Raw genomic sequence first — 23,214 nt, 5'->3', positions numbered from 1 at the left:
GCTGTTACCAGGGCCCAGCTGAGGCATCCTCTGCTTTGTGTTGGTGTTGAAAGGGAAAAGAAGCCGGGGAGGGGCAGCCAACCCCTGCCTTGAGCCCAGGACACAGCCGCCCCCCACCCCCAGCCTGAGCCCTCCCAGCAGCAGGAGTGGGGACAGGGCTCGGTTCAGCCCCAAGGCAAGAAGAGAAGCAAGAGACAGGCAGCACCACAATAAAGTACAAACAGTCTTTATTTCAGCACAGATCCTGCAGTCAAAAGCCTCTCCAGGCACCAGGTGAGGAAGGGGCAGTCCCAGGGGAGAGGAGCAAGGATGGGGGAAGATAGGAAAAGTGAGGTGCTAGGACTGGCTTTGCTCCCATCCCCAGCCAAATCCAGGACTGCTGGTGGGATTTGGGGTGCCTGGAAGGGCCCAGGCTGCTGGAAAGGGCCAGAACATGCCCCAGGAGTGACTCTGGATCCCAGTGTGGGAGCAGCAGTGCTGGGAGGACTGCAGGAGTGGCAGAGGGGCACAGGCTGCAGGACCAACATCTCCCCAGTGCAGGCAGCTCTCCCCTCCCCATCCCTGCCCCAAAGCCCAGGGGTGTCTCCCTACACATGGGATAGGTCAGAGTGGCTGAGGGAGCCAAGAAAGAACCAGAGGCAGCAGCTGCAGAACCAGGGGAGCCCTTTTATTGCACAGCCAAGCAGGGCACGTTCCCCTCCTCACTCCCAAGGAGCAGGGAGGCAACCCCAGAGCTCAGCCCAACCCAGAAAAAGCAGGACCACAGGCCAGCAGGGAATGGGGCCTGGGGGTAGGAAGGAGCCCCATCGTGTCCCCTCTGCTCCTCTCACAGGCCCTGCAGCTGAAGCTAGGGCAGGGCTAAGTCCCAGACAGCCCAGATTGGGTGGATGAGGCAACAGAGGCCACGTGCGGTGTCAGAGAACTGTGCCCAGCTCACTAGGGCACTCCTGCTCCCCATGGAACACTCCAGCCTTCACCCAGCCTTCAGAGAGAGCCTATTCCAGGAGCTAACAGAACCAAGGGTGAATTTTGATCCCTCAGGGAAGCAAAGGAAGGGGCGACAAGAGGAGGCAGTAGATGTGGGAAGGCAGCAGCAGGCAGGAGGGCCAGGGCAGCATGGCCATGGCAGTGCTCCAGGCACTGTGACACCTGCAGGGACTGGCCCAGTCCTCTCCCCAGCTCCTGCAAAAGGGGGTGCCCAGCTCCCAGGGGCCGGGGCACGTCTCTGCTGGGCCACACTGCCTCACGTCTGTGCCAGCGAGAGCTCCTCCAGGCCCTCCTTCCCCAGCCGGTACCTGGCGAGGTCCTTGCGCGTCACCATCCCCACCACCTGCCAGAACAGGGACAGGGTCCAGCCCGATGTGGGCACACAGGGCCTGGGGACAGTGTGTCCCTGTGCCCTGCAGGAGCCCAGGCTGCCTGGACACAGCGAGCAGGGACTCACCTCGTTGCGATTGTCCACGACCACCAAGTGCCGCAGGCCCAGGGCTCGGAAGAGCTTGAACACACGGGGCAGGGACGCCTCCTGCGGGGCAGAACGGGGCTGGGGGGCTGCAGCACCCCCGGCCAGCCCCACTGCCCACCCTGATCCCGGGGAGCTGTGCACAGGGGTCCCTGGCCGTTACCTGGGGCACAGTGTAGGGCGAGGGGTTCATGAACTCGCTGAGGTCAATCATGCACTCGCGCTCGTCCTGGGACACGTGAATGGACTGGATGGGGGGGAAGCGGGGGTAGGCGTCCCGAAAATCCTTCAGCTTCAGCCGCCGCTGCACCACGCTCAGGTTGGCCCTTTCCACAAAAACCTGGGGAGGAAGGACATGGCTGGGGACTATCACAAGCACCAAGACAATGCACAGGGCCAGGGAGGGAAAAGGGCAGAAGGGTGGGACAGGTGGACCATCCGCAGAAGCACAGCCTGTTTCCCACTCTCTCAGGGTTTGTGATCCCAGTGGGGTGCAGGATGGTGCTGGGGTAACCCCACCACTGAATGGCAGCACCACCATCCCCCTGGGTGAGCTGAGGGACAGGGACCCTGTGCCAGCTGAGCAAGGCAGGCAGCAAGGGGCCTGAGACAGGACTGGGACAGCAGACACAAGGCAGTCTCCAGGCAGCATCACCCACCTTGTGCTTCAGCAGGACGATGAGCTGGGAACGCAGGATCAGACCCCGCAGCCCGGCAACCTGCAACAGGCACCGTGTGTGAGGGTCCCATGCTGCAGCCAGCCCTCGGGGGGCCACCCCAGCTGCATCCCCTCCCCAGGGGCACCCAGCCCACCTGTGTGGTGTCGGGGTTGCTCTCCACCACGGGGAAGCCATTGTGGTTGGAGGAGGTGTCACTGAGGATGTCCACGACCGTGCCCACGCGCTCGATCCTCCGCAGGCAGGTGACAGGAGTGCTCATCACCTCCCTGCAGGGAAAGCTCTGGGTGGAACACAGCCCCATGGCAGCACTCACTGCATCCTGCAGTCATACACTGGTTTGCTGGGAAGGGACCTAGAAGCTCATCTCATTCCAAACCCTTTCCATGGGCAGGGACACCTTCTACTAGACCAGATGGCTCCAAACCCTGTCCAACCTGCCCTTGGACAGCAGTTCAAGGGATGGGACAGCCACAGCTTCTCTGGGCACCCTCTGCCAGGGCCTCAGCACCCTCACACCCTAAATATCCCCCCAACACACATGACTCAATGCTGATGCCTCCTCTGTCCCCAAAAGCTGTCAGGGAGAGAGGAAGGAACACACTGCAGATCACATCCCTGCTGGGGAAGAAGCTGAGCTGGGGTACCAGGGGACAGCAGGCTCCTGTAACCAAAAGGTCACCACCTCCACTCCCAGCTCAGGCCAACACTGGGTCCAAAGGCTGCTGCCACAGCAATGCCCAGCCCACCTACCTGGCTGTGAGGGAGTGGGATGTCACTGGGGCCTCCCAGTGCAGGAAGGGGACACTTTGCAGCTGGATGTGCATGTCGTACAGTCCCTGCAACAAGAGCCAAGCCATCAGCAGAGGCCTGGTGAGATGCCAAGGGGCACAGCCAGGCATTAGCTCATCCCTTAGAGCGAGCACATGCCTGTCCTGGCCCCCGTGGCCTCCCAGCCCTGGGGAGCACACCAGCCCTCACCTCCACAAAGTAGTCTCCCACAATCTTTGCTGTCATCAGCACCAGCATGATGGGGAAGCCATAGGTGACGTTGCCTGTTGCCTCCATCATGATGACAGTGAGACTCAGGGTCATCCGCACGATCCCACCTGCCAGAGACACCCAGGGGGTTTAGAAGGACAAGGAAACACAGAGTGAGGGCATCACAGAACAGCTGAGGGCCCTGAACCTCTCAGTGATCCAGGAATGCCCACCCAGGGGTGCCCCGGGCCAGCCCAGCCCTCACTGTGCTTGGCAGGGTGATGAGGAAGCTGACAGGCTGGGCTTCAGCTGGGAAGGAAGCTGTCAGGGAAGCAGGGAGTGCTTTTTCCCATGACATCTTTACCCCAACCAACACTGTGCCATGGGCAACTCACCCAGCTGTGCAGCAGCTCCCATCAGGGCATACTTCCCAGGATCAGCCCAGATCTGAGCACAGGAAAGAAAAGGAGCCAAGTCACCTGCTGGCTCCAGGGCATTCAGAACAGTCAGCAGAGTCCTGGCCCCCAAACCCCCCTTCAAAGTGGGGAGAGCTGCCTGAACAACCCAGCTGCTGGCAGGGCTCCACTGGGACGTTGGGAGGCTCAGACCCAGCTCAGGAAGACATCGAGCAAGGAGCCAGCCAACTTCAGAGCTTTCAGCCAGCTCCAGGCACGCTGCCTGAACATGCCACCAGCCCAGCAGTGAGGGAGGAGAGCTGGGTGCCTGGTTTCCAGGCAGGACTCACCGAGCCCTTGGTCAGGTAGGACAGGGAGATGCCAAAGAGCCTCCCCCAGGCTGCCCCGATCAGCAGGGAGGGGATGAAGACCCCTGCAGACACTGTCAGGCCATAGGTCCAGCAGGCCAGGAAGAAATACATCAGTGTGAACATGCCCAGTGTCATGGGGTTGTAGGAACCTGGGGTGGGGACAGAACAGAGTCAGTGCTGATCCCACAGCCCAGGGGACACTGATCAGGCAGCAGCAGCCCCACAATTCACTCCCAGCAGTGAGAACCCCTCTTCTTGGGCTGCACCTCCTGCCCTGGCAGCACAGGTACAGCCTTTCAAACTGGCTCTTCAGGTCATTTCTGCCCCCTCCAGCAGCCCCCCACCCAGCCAGTGCCATCCCAAGCCCTCACATCCCATCCCTCCATCTTGTGACTCATCCCCTCCCAGCCCTGTGGTTCCCAGACTCCCATGATGAACTTCAAGGCCCTGAGGGAGGGACTGCCAGGGCTGAAGGACAAGGTTGGGAGGACAGAGGTCCCACTGCCAGCTTTGGGATCAACTGAGCAGGGCACGTCCTGCAAAGTCCCTCCCATCCTGCAGCTCCCACGGCAGCTCCAGCCAGTGCCATGCTGTCCCACAGCACAGGCTGTGCCATCCCAGTGAGACCCTGCTGACCCCACAGCCCAGCTAAGTGCTACTTTAGGATTGCTGAGCACCCCAGTCTAGTTTAAACAAGTACTTTGCAACCCCTCCTTCAGACAGCAGCCTTGAGCCAGGAGGACCCAGCACTGCAGGGAGCAGCCCCAGGACACAGGATGGTCCTCTCTTGGCTGCAGGTGGCCAAGCTGCACCCTCTGGGCTGAGGATCTCTCTGTTCCCCACCCATGTGCAGCTGGGCACAGAACTCAGATTCCACAGCAGGCAGAGGAGACACTGGGGTTACACCAGGTCCAAGGAAAGTGGAGCTAGAACCTGGGAACCAAACTGCATTTCCCAAGCAAATCCAAACCCCAAGATCCACCTCCACAACCTGCCCAGAAGGTAAAGTCATTATGGGGCAAGTGGCCCTGCTAATTAAGAAAACATCCCAGCAACATTTCCAGAACAGACTTCAGACAGACAAAGGTCAGACACGCTCTCACACAACTCAGAAGCGACACAGCCTGCAAATGTGCACGACCAAAACCAGGTCCTTGGCCCCACAGCCCTTTGGCCGAGCTCAGAGGTGCCACCAGGCACAGCACCCATCCCTCCTCCTTCCACCACTGTAGCACAGTGTTTTGGGAAGCCCTCATGGGCTGATCATCCTCTGCCTTGTCCCAGCAGGGGCCAAGGCACACATGGAGCCTCTCTGCTGACGTTCAAGGCCTCACTGCTGGGTGCACTGACCTGGAGGGTCATGGAAGAGGTTGACAACGCTCTTCTCTGGAGTGTTGAAGAAGGCAGTGGCCATGGAGTTGTACTCTCCATCAGCACAGAAAAGCTGAAAAGGCAAGATAAGGAAGGGTTAGAAGTGGCAGGGAAGGCTGGGGGACGTGTGCCAGCGAGGAGGCAGCTCTGGGCAGGGAGGACACCTGCAGCACCCTTGGGTCTCCAGCTCTGCCTGCACTGGAGGGCATCAGCTGCGAGGTCCAGTGTCCCAAACCCAGCAGGGTCTTGTCTCCCTGCTGAGCCCCCCAGACCCAGGGAGCCCCCACCCTGAATGCTGCTCTGCAGCAGGTCCTACCTGCAGGGGATATGCCACAGAGCTCCCCTGGATGGGCTGGCAATCTCTTGAGCAGTAAATCATGACAAAGCCCACAGTCGCTGTCACTGCTGCCACCAGCATGGCCTCAACCACCTGGAGGCAGGGCCGGTGGATGTACCTGTGAAGAGAGGAGTGAGAGTGGCACCAGGGGTGTGGGCAGCATCAGCACGGCCTGGCTGGGCATGTCACATCAGGCACATGACAGTCTGGCTGCCTCTGCTCCCTGCTCAGACCCTGACAGGCTGTCCTGCTGCTTGAAAAGCTGGTGACAGGTATTGGCTGGGCCAGACTGGTCTCAGTTGGCTTTAGCAGCTCTCTCCCTTCTCTTAGTCCTCTCAGAGCACATGACAGTCAGGTCTGCAGTGTCTGCACCTCTCTGGGCCCCCCAGTCACTGGAGAGAAATATTTGGCAGAGTCAGAGGAGTGCTGGGCTGCTGTGGGTCACAGCCACAGGCAGTGAGAGGCACGTGGCATCTTTCAGGAACTGCTGTTGCTCACATTAAATGAGAGATTACAGCCTTGCTCTGTGTGGGAATGCCTCTTTGAGGGAATGCAGAAGGCACCAGCCAAGCCACATCAATCCCCTTCCTCACCCGTGGGCTCTTACCTGATCCGGAACATCGTCAGCCAGTAATTGAGGGCATTGAACAGGGCTCCGAGGATCCCACCTGCAAATGACAGAGAGGAAAAGCTCAGCACGCAGGGCCCAGGCTGCCCACCACACGAGGAACCTCTGAAGATCATCCACAACCCATCCAGAGTGACCAGCAGCCCTGGCACATGTGGATGCTGTCCCTGCAGCCAGCCAGGACCTGGCAGCAAGAGGAGCCTGGCACCAGCAGCAGGTGGCCAGGAGCCAATGTCACAGTGCTGGCACCAGGCAGGCAGAGGACAGGCCAAATCCATGGGGAGAAGGACAGCTCACATGGCAGCAAGGGGCTGCCCAGGGCTGCAACACACTGACTCTGCTCGACATGGGTTAAAGGGGCTTCACTTTGCTACTAAGGTTGGGCCAGGATCCAGCTCTCATCCCTGCATAAGCCCCACAAGCAGCCTCTGCTCCAGAATTTAATGGATTCCCCATTTTCTCCAGGAAACTGGACACCAAAACTTTTTAGACCCAGACAGAGAACAGAGGAAATTATTCAGACTAATCAAATGGAAACAGCAGCATTCTCTTACCAACCACTCCCATAAAGATGAAGATGGGAATTTCCTGGATTGTGTATCCCATTTTCTGCAAGCAACAAAGAAGTGGGTTTCACATCTCCTGGCCCATCTGCAGTCCCACAGTCAGTCACTCATTGCTGGGACAGCACAGCTCTACACTGACACAAGTCTCCCCTGAACAGCCCACAGCCCCCAGAAATTCCTTCTGCTGGGGCTGGTGGAGCTGAGATCTGGCCAGACCCCACAACCTGCTAAGGCAGAGCCTGCCTCGGCCCTGGGCAAGGTCATTGACAAATTGATGTCCCCAAAGCTGCTAAGGGCTGTTTCCAACCCCTCCCCAAAGCCCTGCATGGGGAATACCTGTGCCTACCTCGCTGTCAAATCTGCCAAAGTTGATAAGGCCAGGGCTGGAGAGATCCCAGGCATTGCCATGGTAAACGCTCAGGACAGAGTTCAGCGTGAAGGTGGAGATCATGGAGGCAAAGAACTGGAAGGAGATGCAGCCCAGAGTCACTGCCAAGTGCCCCCAGCCCCATTTCCTCACCACAGGCTCTGTGCACTACCCCAAACCACCCCCAAGGCCCCTGGGCAGGGTTTGGTGCCCATGGTGTGGTGGGGACAGGAGGTCACATTCCCTGTGGTGGCACTCTGGGCAGCTTACACTGACCAGGCTCTGGCTTCTCCTTTTGCCTCTCTGCTGCCCTGGGGCACAGCCCAAGGCAGCTCCCTTGGAAAGGAGCTGGCAGCCAGGCCCAAATTCAGCCCCTGAGGAGCAGGGCACAGGAGGGGAGCTGGGATGCTGCTCCCTGGGATGGGGCCTCGCTGGAGCAGGGGTGTCAGGAGGCCTGGGGCTGCAGGGCACCCAGAAAAGGCAATGCCTCACACCAGAACCAGCAGCTCTCCACTGCTCTCCAGCACTTACGATTCTCCACGTCAGGAACTGGTTCCAGAAGGAAGCCCCTTCCTCCAAGCTGAACAGGACACCCCCTGCAAACACAAGATACAACATCTACACAAGGGGCACGTGCATCTGAGGCAGAGGAGCCCCTTGCCCTTGGGAAGGGCCAACACCTGCATGGCCTGGCAGGAAAACTTGTGAGGCCCCTGCAGTGCCCTGTGCAGATCCCAAGAGATGCCTCCAAGCAGGTAGGAGCAACCTCCTGAGGAAATCCATGTCCAGGCACTGCTCAGTGCCAGAGAGCAACAACCCAAAATCAAATAAACCAGACTCAAGACAACGTCATCACTGAAGTTCAAAATACTAGACTAGGAATTTCAACATCAAAAATACAAGCAATCTCACCCTAGAAATATCTAAAATAGAAGATGACAGAACAAAAAAATCAAACCACAAAAAATACAACTTCAACACGGGACCAACAGGTCAGCAAAGTCAACACCTTATAAAATTTACAGCAGCTTTTAAAGGAGATCAATCTGTTTTAAAAATTACGAATTATAAATTTACTCCACTTCTGAACATACTAAGAGAAGACTATAACATCAAATCTCCAAGAACTTTGACTTTTAAAACTCAAAAACCCTTAAAAAAATCACTGAAACTCTTCAAAAAAACCACCACATCATTGTACTCCAAAAAAAACCTTTTTTCCTCACAGTGTTAAAAAAATACAACTTTATAATCTCATATTTCAGTGAGACTCTTCTGCAAAAAATCCTTTGTTATAATATAATATATAATAAATAAGAGACACACCCACGGGGGCGCCGAACGCGGCCGAGACGCCGGCGGCAGCTCCGGCCGACACAAAATCCCTCTTCTCGGTGTCCCTGCGGAAGTACTCGAAGATCTGAAACAGGAGTGAAGGCACCTTCAGGGCTGGCCAGGGCCTGAGCTTAGGCAGGACACAGGGGATGATGCCAAGGCACACGGGAACAGCCTGGGCTGGCACAGCACAACCCCTCGGACCTCAACACCAACCTTGAAGTCTCTCTTTAAGGACGTGGATCTGCCCTGGGAGATGCCAGCAGCAATCACGGATCCAGAGTGAATCATGGGTCCTTCCTAGGGGCCAGAGAGCACAGGCAGATCAGGGAAGGAAGAACGTGGCTGAATGCTGCTCACCAGCTTGCAGTCCTGAAGCTGGATTGGGAGTGTTTCCCTCAGGGAAACCTGATGTTTTCCCCCTCCTCATCCTGGAGGTGTTCAAGACCAGGTTGCACAGAACTCTGAGCGACCTGGTCTAGTGAAAGGTGTTTCTGCCCATGGCAGGGGCTTGGAATGAGATGATCTTTAGGATCTCTTCCAACCCAAGCCATTCCATGGTTTTATGAAATCCTTATCCTAGCATGTGCCTCCCTTGCCCACCTCCTGTTCCCACCAGCTGAGGAAACAAGTGTTTCCCTTGCCTGCCTTCAATCCCAGCAGGTCAGAAAGGTCCCAGTGGGGCACCCAACTCTCCCCCCATCTACTGTTTGCAGGGACAGCCACTGATGGACAGGGATTGCTGCTCTCTGCCTCAGCCAAGCCACACACAGGCTGGCACGGTGGCACCATGTGCCCCAGGGGCTCCCCAAACTTGGCAGTGCTGCAGTAACCTTGGCCAGCAGACACCAGGGAATAACACAGGGACGTCACCACAGGGCCCTGAGCACCCTGTCCCCAGCACATGCTGTGACACAAGTGCCAGCAGCAGGGACCAACAGGTCAGCAGCATGTCAGAGAGCACTTGGTGCACTTCACCTTGCCAACAGCCAGGCCGCCGACCACCGAGAGGATGACCCCGCAGACTTTGATCACCAGGGTCTGCAACACAGAGAAGGACACAGCATGGCACGGGGGTGGCATGAGGAACACAGCCATGGCAGCCACAGGGGACACACCCCAGTGGGCATGGGAGGAGCCAAGGACTCCAGGGAACTCGTGATTCTCAGCCCCCACACTGTGGCAACAGGCTTGGTCAATTTTCTTCTTAGCTAGAGCGAAAGTCTACGCAAAGCTGCTCTTCCCAGTGCCAGCTGCTGGTCCCAGGGCAGGAGATTTAACCTCTGGGCACTGGGGGGACACAGCTATGGAGCTGGGAGCTCCTGCCAGCCTCTGCTGTGCCACAGTGAGGGCAGGGACCACTCCAGGACCACACAATGTGCCGAGGCCATCCCACCACCTCCTGCTTCCTACCTTGAGCCGGACAACATGTGGAATCTTCACACCATTGAGGTAACATTTGATCTGGGGAATGCCACTGCCAGCTGCCACGGGCTGCAGGGAGCAGGGAGAGCTGTCACACACAGGATGGGGACACACCAGCCACCTCACCCCTGTCTCTCAACACAGGGCACACACAGCACACCCTCAGGGTGGCTCTGAGATGAGGCCAAAGCTCTTCAACAGGCTCTGGAGATGGGCTTGAGGGAGACACCCACTTCCTAAGGGCAAATGTGCCAAGGAAAAGGAGCTGGATGGGTTCCTGGGGACACTGAGGTGTTCCCCCATCCTGTCACAGCTACAGAAATGTCACACTTGGTGACCAGGGAAAACAAAGGCAAAGCCACAAGGAAGGCACTGTGGATTAGAGTGATCCATAAGGAGTCCCAGACTCTGGCTTGTCCTCCAGAGGCTGTAGCTGAGGCACCCAGCCAGACTGGTCAGTGCTGGTACTCAGGTACACCCAACACAGAGAGGCTGAGCTAGGCCAAGGCTTGGGAGAGCTGCACCCCCACCCAAGGCTGGAGCACAGCCTCTGCCCCAGGCTGCCAGCACATCCCAGAGCCTGCCAGCCCCACAAAAACCCCACAGAAACCCCAGAGCACAGCTGGAGCAAACACCAAGGAGCTGGTGCTACCAGGAGCAAAAGTGGCAGAAACACATTCACTATTCACAAAATTTTTCATGTTTTCTGGAAACATGACCCTGCTTTGCCCATGTAAAGAGCCCAGAACAATTCCAAACTCTTACCTCTATGAAGGCAACGATCAGAGAGCCCACCATCACCACACTGGCATTCAGGGTGGCCCAGAGTAACAGGGAGAAAGAGAGGCCCCCTTTGGCTGTGAACTTGTCAATGTCTGGGGCAGCAGCTCAAGGAAAGGCCAGTATTGCTTGGGTACCATCCTCCCACCCCAGCATCTCACAGAACCACAGGGTGGTTTGGGTTGGATGCCACGTTAAAAACCATCTAGCTCCAACCCCCTGCCATGGGCAGGGATGCCATTCACTAGGCCAGGTTGCTCCAAGCCCCCTGTCACTCAGAGCATCCAAGGCAGATGAAATGAGCCTCCTGTTACAGCAGTGCCCAGGCACAGCTCAGCCCTGCAGAGCAGCTGGGCAGCAGAGTCTGTGCCACCAAACCGGAGCGAGGAAGCGCTGCCCTCCTCCCCCACGGCCCCTCTGTCACACTGCCAGGAGATGCCAGAGGTCCCAGCTGGCCAGCAGGCAGAGCTGTGTGAGGATACTGTCCTTCACCACGCGGTACTTGAGGCCAGCCAGGTTCTCCACCACGATGTCGATGAAGCAGGCCACGAGGCCGGTGAGGATGCCGATCATGGCGCAGATCACCCAGCGCTTGATCTCCACCGTGCGGAAAGCCTGAGGGGCACACAGCCCTCACACCCTGCTGCCAGCCAGCCTGGCATCCAGGGCACCCCAACACACTGCCACCTTCCCCAGCGCCCTCCCGAGCCTGGGAAGCTCTGAGGAGAGCCAGGGAGTACCGATGCTGGCTGATCCAGTGAAGCCTGGACACAATTTACTTATTTTAAGCAGTGCTCTTGCACCTTAGGGATCCCACAGAGATACTTTTTTAGCTTGCCTGCCTCCATTAGGCCCATCCTGCTGGGATTCTTGCTGTGGCACTGATTCCCAAAGCCCCCAGGGCAGATGTTTCACATGACTCCAGAAGTCCCTCTGCTGCCCCATACCACCAGGCAATGCCACCATGTGCACCCAGATGAGCTCCCATTCCAACCACCTCATGCTGGCTCCTTGATTCTGTGGTTTCACAGCTTGTCACAAGCTGGTCAGTGCCCATAAACCCATCCCAGCTCAACCAAGGCTTTAAGCACAACCTCCTCTGGCACAGAGAAACCCCCGGCAGCCAGGCACAGGGAACAGTTTCCCCTGTCCACCCCAGCTGAGATGATCTGTGGGCAGCCCAGCAAGACTCACTGCATGGTTTATCCTCCTCTCCTCCTCCAGGAAAAGCTGGTTTTCACTGTTGTCATAGTCCAAGCTCTAGTTTGGGAAAGGGAGATATTGTTAGAGAAGAGACCCCCATGCTGGGGAGAACTGTCTTCAGCCCCTCACCCTGCTCTTGTTATCATTTTCCTTCCTCCATGCACTCCTTCAGCAATGAAACCCCCCTCGTGGGTCAGCTGTGAGCCCTGCTCCCTCACACCTCACCTGCTGCACCCCAGAGGGCAGACACAAGATGGGGCAGATGGGCACCTACCTCGTACTTGAGTGACAGCAGCTTCTCGTTGTGGGGGATCTCGTTGGGACGCTGCCGAGGGACCTCTGTCTCCTGTGGGATGTGATGCACAGCTTAGGATGGTCAGGTCAGAGTCCAGCCCTCCCATCCACGTGTTGGTTTAACTCCTTTTGACGCTCAGGACATGCACAGAGGACTGCAGGTGCAAGCTGCTTGGCAGGCAGGGATCTGGGATGATTTTCCACCACTTGGAGTATGTGTGGGATTTAAGGCAGCTGGACCAGCTGTCAGGGGTGCACCCTCACCAAGCACCACTGCCACACTGACCTGGCACTGAACACAAGCAACTCCATGCCCCAGTGGAGGGCAACCTTTCACCTTGGCAGGAAATTCCTTAGGCCAAAAGCAAGGAGCTATTTCAAGCAAACCCACGCTTTTGGGCAGAAACCAAATTCTGTTTCCCAAACGCCTTTGACCGTGCAAGCCGTTCCCAGCTCCGAATTAGGGCATTTTCTGAGGATGCCAGAGGGGCCCCTGGGGCAGCAGCAGCTGCCCATGCCACGGAGGTCACCCAGCCCAGGAAGAAGTGCTGGAGTTCTCGTGGAACAAGTGGAATGTGAAGGAGGGAACAGCAGCAGCTGTTACTGGAAGAGGGGAAGGGGTCCTGGTAACAGTGGGTCTCTCTCTGTGCCACTCACCAGCTCATGGATGTCCTCGTTGAGGTCCACATTGCTCAGCTGCCCGATGCGCAGGAAGGAGGAGGGAGTGAGCTGAGGAGAGAAGGGGAAACGAGGTCAACTCCTGCACTCCTGAGCTCTGCCCGCCTGCCACTGCCAGAGCCCCCCAAAATGCAGCACCCTGCTCTCAGAGGACACACCGAGGAGGTGGCATCCGACACCCCGGAGGGAACCAGAGGCAGCAGCAGCCTGCCAGGATTTGGGTGAGCTGCTCCAACCTGTCAGCTGGCAGAGCCAGCTCACTGGGGAGGTGCCAGCCAGCAGCGGCTCACCGGGGACTGGCCACCACCAGCCCCTGGCAGGGAGCGCCGTGCCGGCAAACCTGTGCTGAGCAGCACGTTCCACACTCCCCTGGGGCTGGGGAGGGACAGAGCCCCTGCACAATGTGCCACCTGCACAGCCACAAGCTCACCACGACGTGCCCTCGGCTGCCAGGCCCAGCCAGCAGCAAGGGGCAGCTGAGGGCACGTCTGGCTCTGCCATCTGCTCCAGGGGGTCACCCACCAGGAGAGCAGCACACCACGTCAGCATGTTTGTCACCCCCTGAGCAGCTGGGACCAGAGTGACAGCCAGGCTGGCTGCCAGCCAGGAGGCACAGGAGGAAGTGGGTGCACTGCTCCTGCACAGCCTTGGGGACTCTGGTGTCTCTCTGAGCCAGCCCCAGTGTGATGCTGGGAAGCAGCATTTGCATCTCCCTCTGGGGAGCAGCTTCTCCTTTCACTGGTGAGCACTCGGGGTTTTTACTGGCAGTGCAGTTGCATAGCATGGGAGTTTTTTGACTTTTTGGGGCATCTCTGTCTCCAAGCAGGGGCTTGGGCTGCTGCTGAGCAGTGCCACAGGGGGACCCAGCTGGAGCAGGCGGGCTGCTGTCACCCCTCCATCCCCACAGGGATGCACAAGGATCCAAGCACTGCCCCAAGGACAGCCCAAACACCATTCCTCAGCACTAAGATCTTCCCCTCCAGAGCCTCACCCCTCCCCAGCTGCCAGGTTAGAGAACTGGAGGATAGGAGAGGGATGGTGAGGGCAGCAGCAGGGCTCTGGCATGTTGGTCTGTCTCTGCTGGCAGGTCCCAGATGGAGCCCCTGGCTGCTTTAATCCCCACGATCCCGTCTGGAACGTGCAGGCCAGAGCTGCTGGGAGCCCTGCACGTCACTGCAGAGGAAGAATATCCCTTTGTGTCTGCAGCCTGACCTATTTTCCCATTTTTCCCTCTGCTCCACATTCTCCTTCACTCCCTGACCTGCAGATGGGTTCTGTCCCAGCTTCTCAAACCCTCTCTGGTGCCTTTTAGCCCCCAGCAGCTCCAGCCCCCAGTGCTCCATGCTGCCACTTCCAGACACCGGTTTGGCAAAACCACCCTGGGCTTTGCTTCTGGTCCATGATGGCTCCACACTCCCAATGGAAAGGATCCAGGTGCAGCCTTTTCCCAGCAGTCAGAGCAGACCACAGTGGACTTCTAAGAGCTGGGTACACACAAAGCTGTCACCTCCCTGGACGGGAACTTAGGGTCATGAGCTGGATAGAGGAACTGCCTGTTCCAGTGCCTGCCAGTGCCCAGCTGCTCTGGTGGCAGGCTGAGGTCCCAGCCAGGCCCCCACCATCCTGGGGACGGGGAAGGACACATTCCTCACCCTGAAACCTGGAGGGACAAAGATGACACCTTGCAAAGGAGCACACACCCACCTGGACTGAGGAAGCACAAGGATTTAAGGCTCCTGCTAGGTGCCACACATCTAGGGCAAGATCAGGGCAAGGAGATGGAAAATGTCACTCATGCCATGCCCCTTGTGTAAGGCCTCAGGCAGGAGCAGTCCTTCAGGGAAAATTCTCCTTCTGTTAGCTATGGGGTCTGCAGACACACCAAATGTGGCTGAACCTGTGACATCCCACCCTGTTCCCTCCTTCCCTGTGGAGAAAGCAGCCAGGGCACAGCAGCTCAATTCCCCACTGACTGAGCCCCAGCAGGACACAAGCACAGATGGAGGGAAAGGAGGTGCAGTGGAGCCTGAAGCTGAACTTCCTTAGACAAGCAGCATATTTTAATATCCTCCCCTTGAGCCCTGGCACCTCTGTGGCATCTGCAAGCAGAGGCCTGGCTCCTGTCTCACCACCACAGGGATCACATGCCAGGAGGACAGGAAAGAGCTACTTCCAGCAGCACCCAAGAAGGATAAGAGAAAAAAAAGAGATTCAGGCAGCCTGGAGCCAAGAGAAAAGGTTATTTGTGCACAGCTCAAAGACTCACTGAGCTCAAAGACTCATCCCAAGCCCTCCTTGGGATGTTTCAGACTCAGCCAAGGCAGCTGCTGATCCTGTGTACGTGTGATGTTGGTGTGACTGTGCTGTGATTATCCCCACATAAAAACATGCACTGCTGCCAAAACCCAGAGGGCACAGATGGGTTAACAGCTCTCCTGCCCCAGGAGAGGCTCTGGGACACGCTGAGCCTCACTCTGCCAGTGGCACATGAGCCCTCAGCCCATTGGGGTGGTAAAGTTAATTTCATCCTGAGCTCTGCAAAGAGATATCTGGAGCCTTGGTCTGAATCAAAGTAAGTTCTCACCAGTGTTAGTGGGCAGGAACGTTGGCTGCCCCTCCAAGGGACCTCACACCAGGCTGCAGAGAAGCCCCCAGATGCAACAGAGGCAAATACAAAGCCCTGCACCTGGATGGAGGAGTCCCAGTGGTCAGAAAGTAGCTCAGCTGAAAAAGTCTTACAGTGACCTGGTGGGTGAGTGAAGAGGTGTCATTGCAGACCTGGAGGGAAGGTGGTCAACCCCTCCTGGGTGGTGCCAGACCACTGCCAGAAGATCTGGGGAAGGGATCCCACAGCTCCACCTGGCACCTGCAATAGCACACCCAGGACCTGGCATCCAGTTTGGGCTTCCCAGGACAGAAAAGGCACAGAAAGCAAACTCAGCAAGAGAGTTAGGGGCTGGAGCACATGGCAAGATATACAAGAGAAGCTGGTGCTTCTCAGGGAGTTCTTCATGCCATCTCCAGACACCCAACAAGAGGCTACAGACAGGACAAAGCCAGACTTCCCTTGAAGCTTTGCATTGATGGGACAAGGAGCAGTGGGTAAACTGCTTAGATATCAGAGCCAAACGTTCACCCTGTGGCTGGTGACACTGAACGTGGGACCAAATAGGGTGCAGAGTGGTGACCCAAAGCTCTGTGGATGTGTCCCTCAGGGATCTGCTCTGAGCAGGGGCTGGACTGAAGCTCCTAGCTCTAGGAATCCTGAGGTCTCTTTCCCCTTTGTTATGCTGGCACCCACTCTGAGACCAGCAAGAGCAAATTGGGGAGCAACCTCAACATGAAAAAAATCCAGCAGAAGATCTCAACCACCATCTTCCAGTCATGCCCAGGCTGTGAGAGCCCCACCATCCAGCCCAGGCTGTGTGCACAGCAACCAAGCCGTGCCCCCCAAACACTGATGGAGAACCATCAGCAGGGAGTGTCTGCTTTTGCTCCACAGGGATGAGCCAGGCTCCTCCCTGCAGGACATGACCCAGCATGAGGAGAGCCCCCTAGACACTGTCCCTTGTCCCCATCCTGTGCTCAGTGACGAACTGGCAGCACGTGACTTTCTGTTATCGATGAGATAAAGCCCAGCACAGACCACAGAAGGAGCCCACAGAAGCTGTGGGAGGGAAGGAGGAGGATTTCCAGCTCCCAGGGCCCTCTTGGCTGCAGAACACTCTGCCCCTGGCACCAGCCTGGGTGGAAGACTCCAGGCTGTGTCACCAGTGTGTCACCAGCACGAGAACCCTGTCACTGGCTCCAGCAGCGAACGGGGCAGATGAGCTGCAGGGCTTTTGAAACCCCCTCCTGCACACACAGCCACAGCTGAGCCAGGCTCCAAACCCACCCAGCATCATCCCCAAAACGCCTCACAGCAGGATAGAGGGCTCCTCAGCTCCAGCTCACAACAGGGGAGAAAGCACCAGGACTCTCCCCAAGGTGTCACCACTTGGCTTTTGCTTCCAGGCTCCTGCTGCCACTGCCAGGGCACAGCTGCTGCTTGACCCTCACCTCCACGAGCATGGGAAATGCTGGCATTGCCCTGGCCTTTCCCTTGGCACAGGAGCAGCACAAGGATGAGGCACTGCCAGTCCCCGATGGCTTGAGCAAGCTGCAGAAAACTTCCTGAAGTTCCTGTGCTGGGGGAGGCTCCTGCCACCACTCAGGGCAGTGGCTCTCCAGGGCAGGGACAAGCAGCCTCTGACAGTAACCTGGGGTGTGCAATCTGCAGCCCATCTGCCAGGAATCAGGGCTCACCCAGCACTCGTACTTCCCTTTTTCTGCCTCCTCCCACCAAGATTTCTTGATTGCAGCCTGGCCACTTTTGTGCACATTGTAACTTGAGATTAAAGAAAATGAGACCAGCAAATTGCAGAGATGCACAATAAACACACAGGGGCTAAGAAGGACAAGCTGCCCAACATCAGCCTTGTCTTCATGGTGGTGACCCCTGGCTGCAGGCACCCTTTGAAACAGGAGCATTAAATTAATCCCAAGGTCAAGGCACTTCAGCACAAATATCTTTGATGGTAGCGAAGGAGAAACGTTCTTCCACAAAAAATGGTTCATGATGGAAATTGGCTGCTCTCACTAAAATTTTCCACCCACTTCCCAGCCTGAGAAGCAACACACGTGGCTCAGGAGAGAGACAGCCCCCAGCAGGCATGATGCTCAGAGACACAGGCTGCCTTCACTCCTTGATGTGCTGCAGGCACCAGAAAGCCCTGGTGAGAGGATGAAGGCTCAGCTGGCCCCAGAGCAGAGCAGACCTCAGGGACAGGCCTCCCACAGCCCCAGGTGTGTTTATCCAGCCTCTCCTCACCCCCTGCCCACCAGAACTCATCTCAGTCCCTCTCAGCTGGGGAGCTGCAGACCCCTGTTTCCTCTGGTCACCTTAAGATCACTTTCATTTCCATTTAACAAGCACGTGACAAAGGGAATGAGTGATGTTAGGGGACATTCTTACTGTATTACCACAGCCCAGGTTTAAATCTCCCCCGAGCTAAGCAGCTCCAGCCTCTCTTTATCTCTCTCCCAAAGCTGTCCTGCTTTCCAGCTTCAATCCACACGACTGAAAATCATCTGGGGCAAAGGGAGAGGCAGCTGCCCGACCCCAAAATACAGCCCCAGCCCTACAGAGACAGCCCAGCTGCCACTGCCAGGGGCACGTGTGCTCTGCAGCCCCAGCAAGGTACCCCTCTGCTCCTTGCCAAGGAAAATGCCACGCAGAACCATGGCACCAGCTGGAGCTGAGCTGCCTGCACTGTGCAGGGACACAGTGACAACAAATCACATTGGTGGGGCTGGGTGCCCACCTCCAACTGCCCCTGCTGCAGCAGGCCTCAGGCACTTCTTCCAAACCACCAGGAAAAGCCTTTCCTAATGACCCCCAGCCATGAGATCTGGTTAATCCCTTCCCTAACACCCTTCAAACCCCCAGAACTCCCTTTGTGCTGTAAATATACAGGGTCCTGTGGCACTGCCCAGCGGGATTACTTTTATTTCCACCCCAGAGCAGCTGCCATGGCACAGCTGCCATTCCCTGCTCCCAGAGCAGCACACAAGGCTCTTCCAGCCTAACGAGCCCTGCATTTCCCTCTAATTAGCCTGCTGTTCTGACTTGCCCAGGAGCAAGGCAGCACAGAATCGTGCTGGGCCAGACATCCCTGCTAACAGCTGCCAGAATCTGGCACTGCTCCTCCCTGGCTAAGCTCAGGTCTCCCAGAAAACCCTCCACAGGAAATCCCAGATGCCACCTGGAAGCAATGCCTGTCCCACCTGGTGCTGGCACAAAAGTGCTCCACGGTCCCACCCTGACTGCCCCCCACACCTCAGCCCAGCCCAGCCCTCAGCTTCACCCTGGACAGGTGCTGAGTGCCTCACTTTCTTCCCTGAGCTGCATGAGGGGGAGAGACCACCAGGCAGGCAGCCTGGAGGCACACTGGAGAGAAGTTCTCCTCACTTAATTAGCCAAATTAACGTGCCAGAGGGAACTGGCCTCCCTCTGTGCCATGGCCCACCTTGGAGCTCCATCCATCCCACAGGACACCCTGCACCCCTGCAGTGTTAGAGGCTGCCCTGTCTGAGCCCCAGCTGGTGATCAGCAGCACCTCAGGCAACAGGCTCTCACAGGAAGACATTTTTAGCAGAATTTCATTTAGCACAAATTAGTTTTACATGTACAGATGCAGACAGAACAGGGGGAATGGCTTCAAACGAAACAGAAGGGGACTAGATGAGATGTCAGTAGGACACGAGGGTGGGCAGGCTGTGGCACAGGGTGCCCAGAGCAGCTGTGGCTGTCCTAGCCCTGCAAGTGTCCAAAGCCAGGCTGGACAGGGCTTGGAGCAGCCTGGGGTGGTGGAGGAGTCCCTGCCACGGCCGGGGTAGAACAGGATGAGCTCTGAGGCCTTTTCTACCCCAAGGCACGCCGTGATTCCCCGAACGAGGAGCGCAGCCCCGGCGGGCAGGAGCGGGGCCGTGCTGAGCGCAAGTCCCGCTGCAGGAGCAGAGCGGGGCTGGAGCCGGCTGGGCGCTGACTCAGCCCCAGCTCACATTTTCCCTCACGAGTGCCCGGTCCTGGCTGCCCCCGGCCCCGCGCCCCGGCAGGCTCTGCTTTCCCAGCCCCGAGCGACCCCGGCCGCCCCCGCCCAGCCCCGGGCAGCGAGCGCGGTTAAACACGACCGGGGACAGAGGGGAGCGGGGAGCGGAGCCCCGGCCCGGCCCGCTCCGTGCTCCCTCCGCCGCGGAGCCCCCGCTCCCGGGGCGGGACCCACCTGCCGGCCGCTGCCCGCCGCACCCGGGCCGGTACCGTTCAGCAGCGGGGTGGTTTCGCCCGCACGCCCGTCCTCGTCGTCGTCGTCGCGGTCGCGGCCGGACCAGGACACCTTCTTGGCGACGTTGGCCATGCGGGGCGGCGGCGGCGGCTGCGCCGGGCCTGCCCCGCCGCGCGCTCATGTGACCGCCGCGCCGCCTCACGTGCCCGCCGGGGCGGCCGCGCCGCCCCGGGGCTCCATGGGAGTTGTAGTTCCGGCGGGGGCACCGCGCCCGGAGCGGAACGGAACGGAATGGAATGGAAGGGAATGAGCAAGACCCCGGTAGCGGCGGCTCGAGAGGTTGCGAGGCTCTGCCCCAGCCGGCAGCACGGCCCCACCGCCCCCGGGAACGCGGGGCTCCGGGAACGGCCGGAGCCGACGCTGCTCCAGCTCTCCCGGCACAGAACTCCGCAGAGCAGACGTTCGGGAGAGAGTGTGCTTCGCCTGACGGAGCAGCACAGCTCGGGCCAAAGCCCTGCCCCGCCGAGGGCCCCGCGGGCAGGGGCAGCGCTCGGCACCGGCTCCGGCTCACCCCGGTCACGGGCTGTCCCGTGCCCCGCTTCCCCTGCTCTGACTCAGCGCAGGGAACGAGCAGTGCCACCCGCTCCCGCTGCCCGCGCTGAGCAGCCCCTGGCCGGCTGTGAGCACTGCAGTGAATGAGCAGGACCGAGATAAACTGGGTGTCTCCACGCTGGGAGCATTTTAATAGGAACCATGGGCTGTACATCCTCTAGGAGCAGGCGACCTGTGGCTTTGGTCCCAGCTCTGGCTGCCAAGACCCCTTTCCCCCCCGGTGGTGCCGCTCCCGAGACGCCCTCCGTGCTGGGTGTGCCATCACCCCGGGAGCATCCAGCTCGGGCCGGGAGCGGCTCCGTGAGCCAGCCGTGACCGCTGTCAGCGCCGTCCGAGGCAGCGCTGGAGGCAGGGACACGCCACGCTCCGCACCCCGCCCCGCAAGGAGGCACCGGCCAGCGTGAGGAGGGGGCCTCGGGGCAGCCCCCGCCCGCTCGCCATTCTGGCCACCTCCCCGGGCAGGAGAGCCCGTCTCCAGAGAGCGAAGCCAGCCAGGTGACCCACAAAAGCTTCTCCAGCGCCCAGGTCCGCGTTGGGGCCGTCCTGCCCCCGGCCCAGCACCAGGGAGCCAGCAGCGGGGATTCCATAGCCCTGCTGGAAGCCGGAGCCGGCAGCCAGCAGCCTCCTGTCCACGTAGAAGCGGTACCGGCCCTGGCCGGAGCACCAGGTGAGGCACAGGTGGTGCCATTTGCCGTCCAGGAGCGGCGCCACCGGCAGCTCCCGAAACTGCCCGTGGCCCAGGGTGAAGCGTGCCGAGCCAGGCCGATCCCGGCCGCGGCCGAGCACGGCCAGCTCGCTGCGCCCGCCCTCGGGGGCGTAGGAGAGGAGAGCGCCGAGGCGAGGGGCGGGGGTGGCCAGCCAGGCACAGAGTGACACCGCCCGCAGCCCGCGGTGCGGCCCCAGCGCCAGGACGGCCCCGTGCTCGCCGGAGGCGTTGGGGAAGAGCAGCACGGCACCGGTGCGACAGGCGGGGGATTGGGGCACGGGGGGGCCGTGCCTGGCCTCTCCCGGTTGCCGGGGGGCCGGGGGCTGCTCCTGGCGAGCCGTGGTTACGGTGGGCAGCGCCGCTGCCACGGCCTGGGGTGCCGGTGCTGCATCCCGAGGGCTCTCCTCATCCCCCCCGGGTGCCCCGCCAGGCCCGGCAGCAGCCGGCAGCCAGAGCCCTTCCTGCTGCCGGGGCCCGGGGGTGCTGCGGGCACCCTTCTGCCGCTCCAGCTGCCTGCCCCGGCTGCGGGCGGCGTCTGCCACACCGGGCGCTGCGGTGCCGGCCTCCGCCGGTGCGGCCGAAGGGTGGGTGAGCAGGGGCTGTGGGCTCAGGGCACCCACTGTCCCCTCCAGCCGCTTCAGCCTGCGCCGCAGCCGCCGGCCGGCAGCGGCCAGGCGGGCCAGCTCCGCAGCCAGGGCGGCCCGGGCAGCGTCGGCCGCCTCCGCCTGCTCCGCCAGCGCCTGGAAACGCCCGTCGATGTTGTAGGAGATGTTGTAGTTGCTGGCGATGCTCTGGAGATGGTTCAGTGTCACCTCCTGGAGCCGGAGAAACTGCAAAGGAGTGGGATGGAGTGGGGAGAACATACCCGTGCGAGTCCCCACCCAAAATGCCGGGTGTCCCTGGCACAGGCTGGGCAGCACCCCCTCCCTGCCCGGGCACCCACCTGCTCCTCCAGGCGCCGCAGCCGCAGGAGCAGCGGCCCGGGGCGGGCCGGGGACCCCGGTGCCCGGGTCAGGCCGCCCTGCAGGGCGGCTGCGAGGACCAGGCAGAGGGACAGCGCCATGCCCGCCATCCCGCTGCCCGACGCTTTCTGCCCGCACGGCAAAGCCAGCCCTGCCCCCGTGCTGTCCCCCCGGGCGGCCTCCACCGCTGATGGGATCCGCAGCCGCCGCTGGCACGGCGCAGCCCCGGGGCTCCCAGCGCCGAGGCCCCGGGCCAGGCTCTGCGGGGGCGGCTGGCCCCGAGCCCCCGGGCTCCGCGTCCCGCGGCGGGGCCATTCGGCTGGGAGGTGGGAAAGGGGTGGGGGGATCCTGGGAACACGGCTGGATGCGGGGCAGGTGGGATGGAATGGTCAGTGCCGGCAGGACAGGACAGGGCAGGGGAGACGGTCAGGACAGGACAGAGCAGGGCAGGACAGGGCAGGTCGGATGGAGCGGTCAGACAGGGAAGGACAGGACAGGGGAGGGCAGGTCAGGACAGACAGGGCAGAGCAGGACAGGGCAGGGCAGACAGGACAGGTCGCACGGAGCGGGCAGTGCCGGCAGGACAGACAGACAGACAGACAGGACAGTCGCACGGAGCCGGCAGTGCAGACAGGACAGACAGAACAGGACAGACAGGACAGGACAAACAGGACAGGACGGACAGACAGACAGACAGGTCGCACTGAGCGGTCAGTGCCGGCAGGACAGACAGACAGGACAGGACAGACAGGACAGACAGACAGGACAGGTCGCACGGAGCCGGCAGTGCAGACAGGACAGACAGACAGACAGGTCGCACGGAGCGGGCAGTGCCGGCAGTGCAGACAGGACAGACAGACAGGTCGCACGGAGCGGGCAGTGCCGGCAGTGCAGACAGGACAGACAGACGGACAGGACAGACAGACAGGTCGCACGGAGCGGGCAGTGCCGGCAGTGCAGACAGGACAGACAGACAGACACAGACAGGACAGGACAGACAGACAGGTCGCACGGAGCGGGCAGTGCCAGCAGTGCAGACAGGACAGACAGACAGACACAGACAGGACAGGACAGACAGACAGGTCGCACGGAGCGGGCAGTGCCGGCAGGACAGGACAGACAGATAGGACAGACAGACAGACAGGTCGCACGGAGCGGGCAGTGCCGGCAGTGCAGACAGGACAGACAGGTCGCACGGAGCGGGCAGTGCCGGCAGGACAGATAGGACAGACAGACAGAC

At 59.8% G+C, this 23,214-nt stretch overlaps 2 protein-coding genes across 2 annotated transcripts; both read right to left on the bottom strand.

Annotated features, from left to right (window-relative positions):
• Positions 1-210: 210 nt before the first annotated feature.
• Positions 211-19,879, bottom strand: CLCN7 (chloride voltage-gated channel 7). Its single transcript, XM_064389986.1, has 25 exons — positions 19,695-19,879; positions 12,850-12,921; positions 12,173-12,244; positions 11,890-11,955; positions 11,178-11,310; positions 10,681-10,790; positions 9,904-9,984; positions 9,469-9,531; positions 8,707-8,790; positions 8,482-8,575; positions 7,687-7,751; positions 7,135-7,251; positions 6,777-6,831; positions 6,202-6,262; positions 5,574-5,712; positions 5,237-5,330; positions 3,866-4,035; positions 3,516-3,567; positions 3,121-3,248; positions 2,893-2,978; positions 2,276-2,408; positions 2,122-2,181; positions 1,626-1,802; positions 1,445-1,525; positions 211-1,330 (listed from the first exon to the last, which is right to left on the bottom strand). Exons 1-25 carry the CDS (start codon positions 19,824-19,826, stop codon positions 1,244-1,246), a joined length of 2,412 nt encoding a protein of 803 aa, XP_064246056.1. The 5' UTR covers positions 19,827-19,879; the 3' UTR covers positions 211-1,243.
• A 108-nt stretch (positions 19,880-19,987) lies between these two features.
• On the bottom strand, positions 19,988-22,706 carry PTX4 (pentraxin 4). The gene is made up of 2 exons (XM_064389987.1): positions 21,956-22,706; positions 19,988-21,842 (listed from the first exon to the last, which is right to left on the bottom strand). The coding sequence occupies exons 1-2, from the start codon at positions 22,082-22,084 to the stop codon at positions 20,628-20,630; spliced, it is 1,344 nt and encodes a 447-aa protein (XP_064246057.1). The 5' UTR covers positions 22,085-22,706; the 3' UTR covers positions 19,988-20,627.
• Positions 22,707-23,214: the final 508 nt, after the last annotated feature.

This window comes from Passer domesticus, chromosome 15 (genome assembly GCF_036417665.1).
Source record: "Passer domesticus isolate bPasDom1 chromosome 15, bPasDom1.hap1, whole genome shotgun sequence".
NCBI classification, from domain to species: Eukaryota; Metazoa; Chordata; class Aves; order Passeriformes; family Passeridae; genus Passer; species Passer domesticus.
This window is presented reverse-complemented; position numbering and strand designations above follow the sequence as displayed.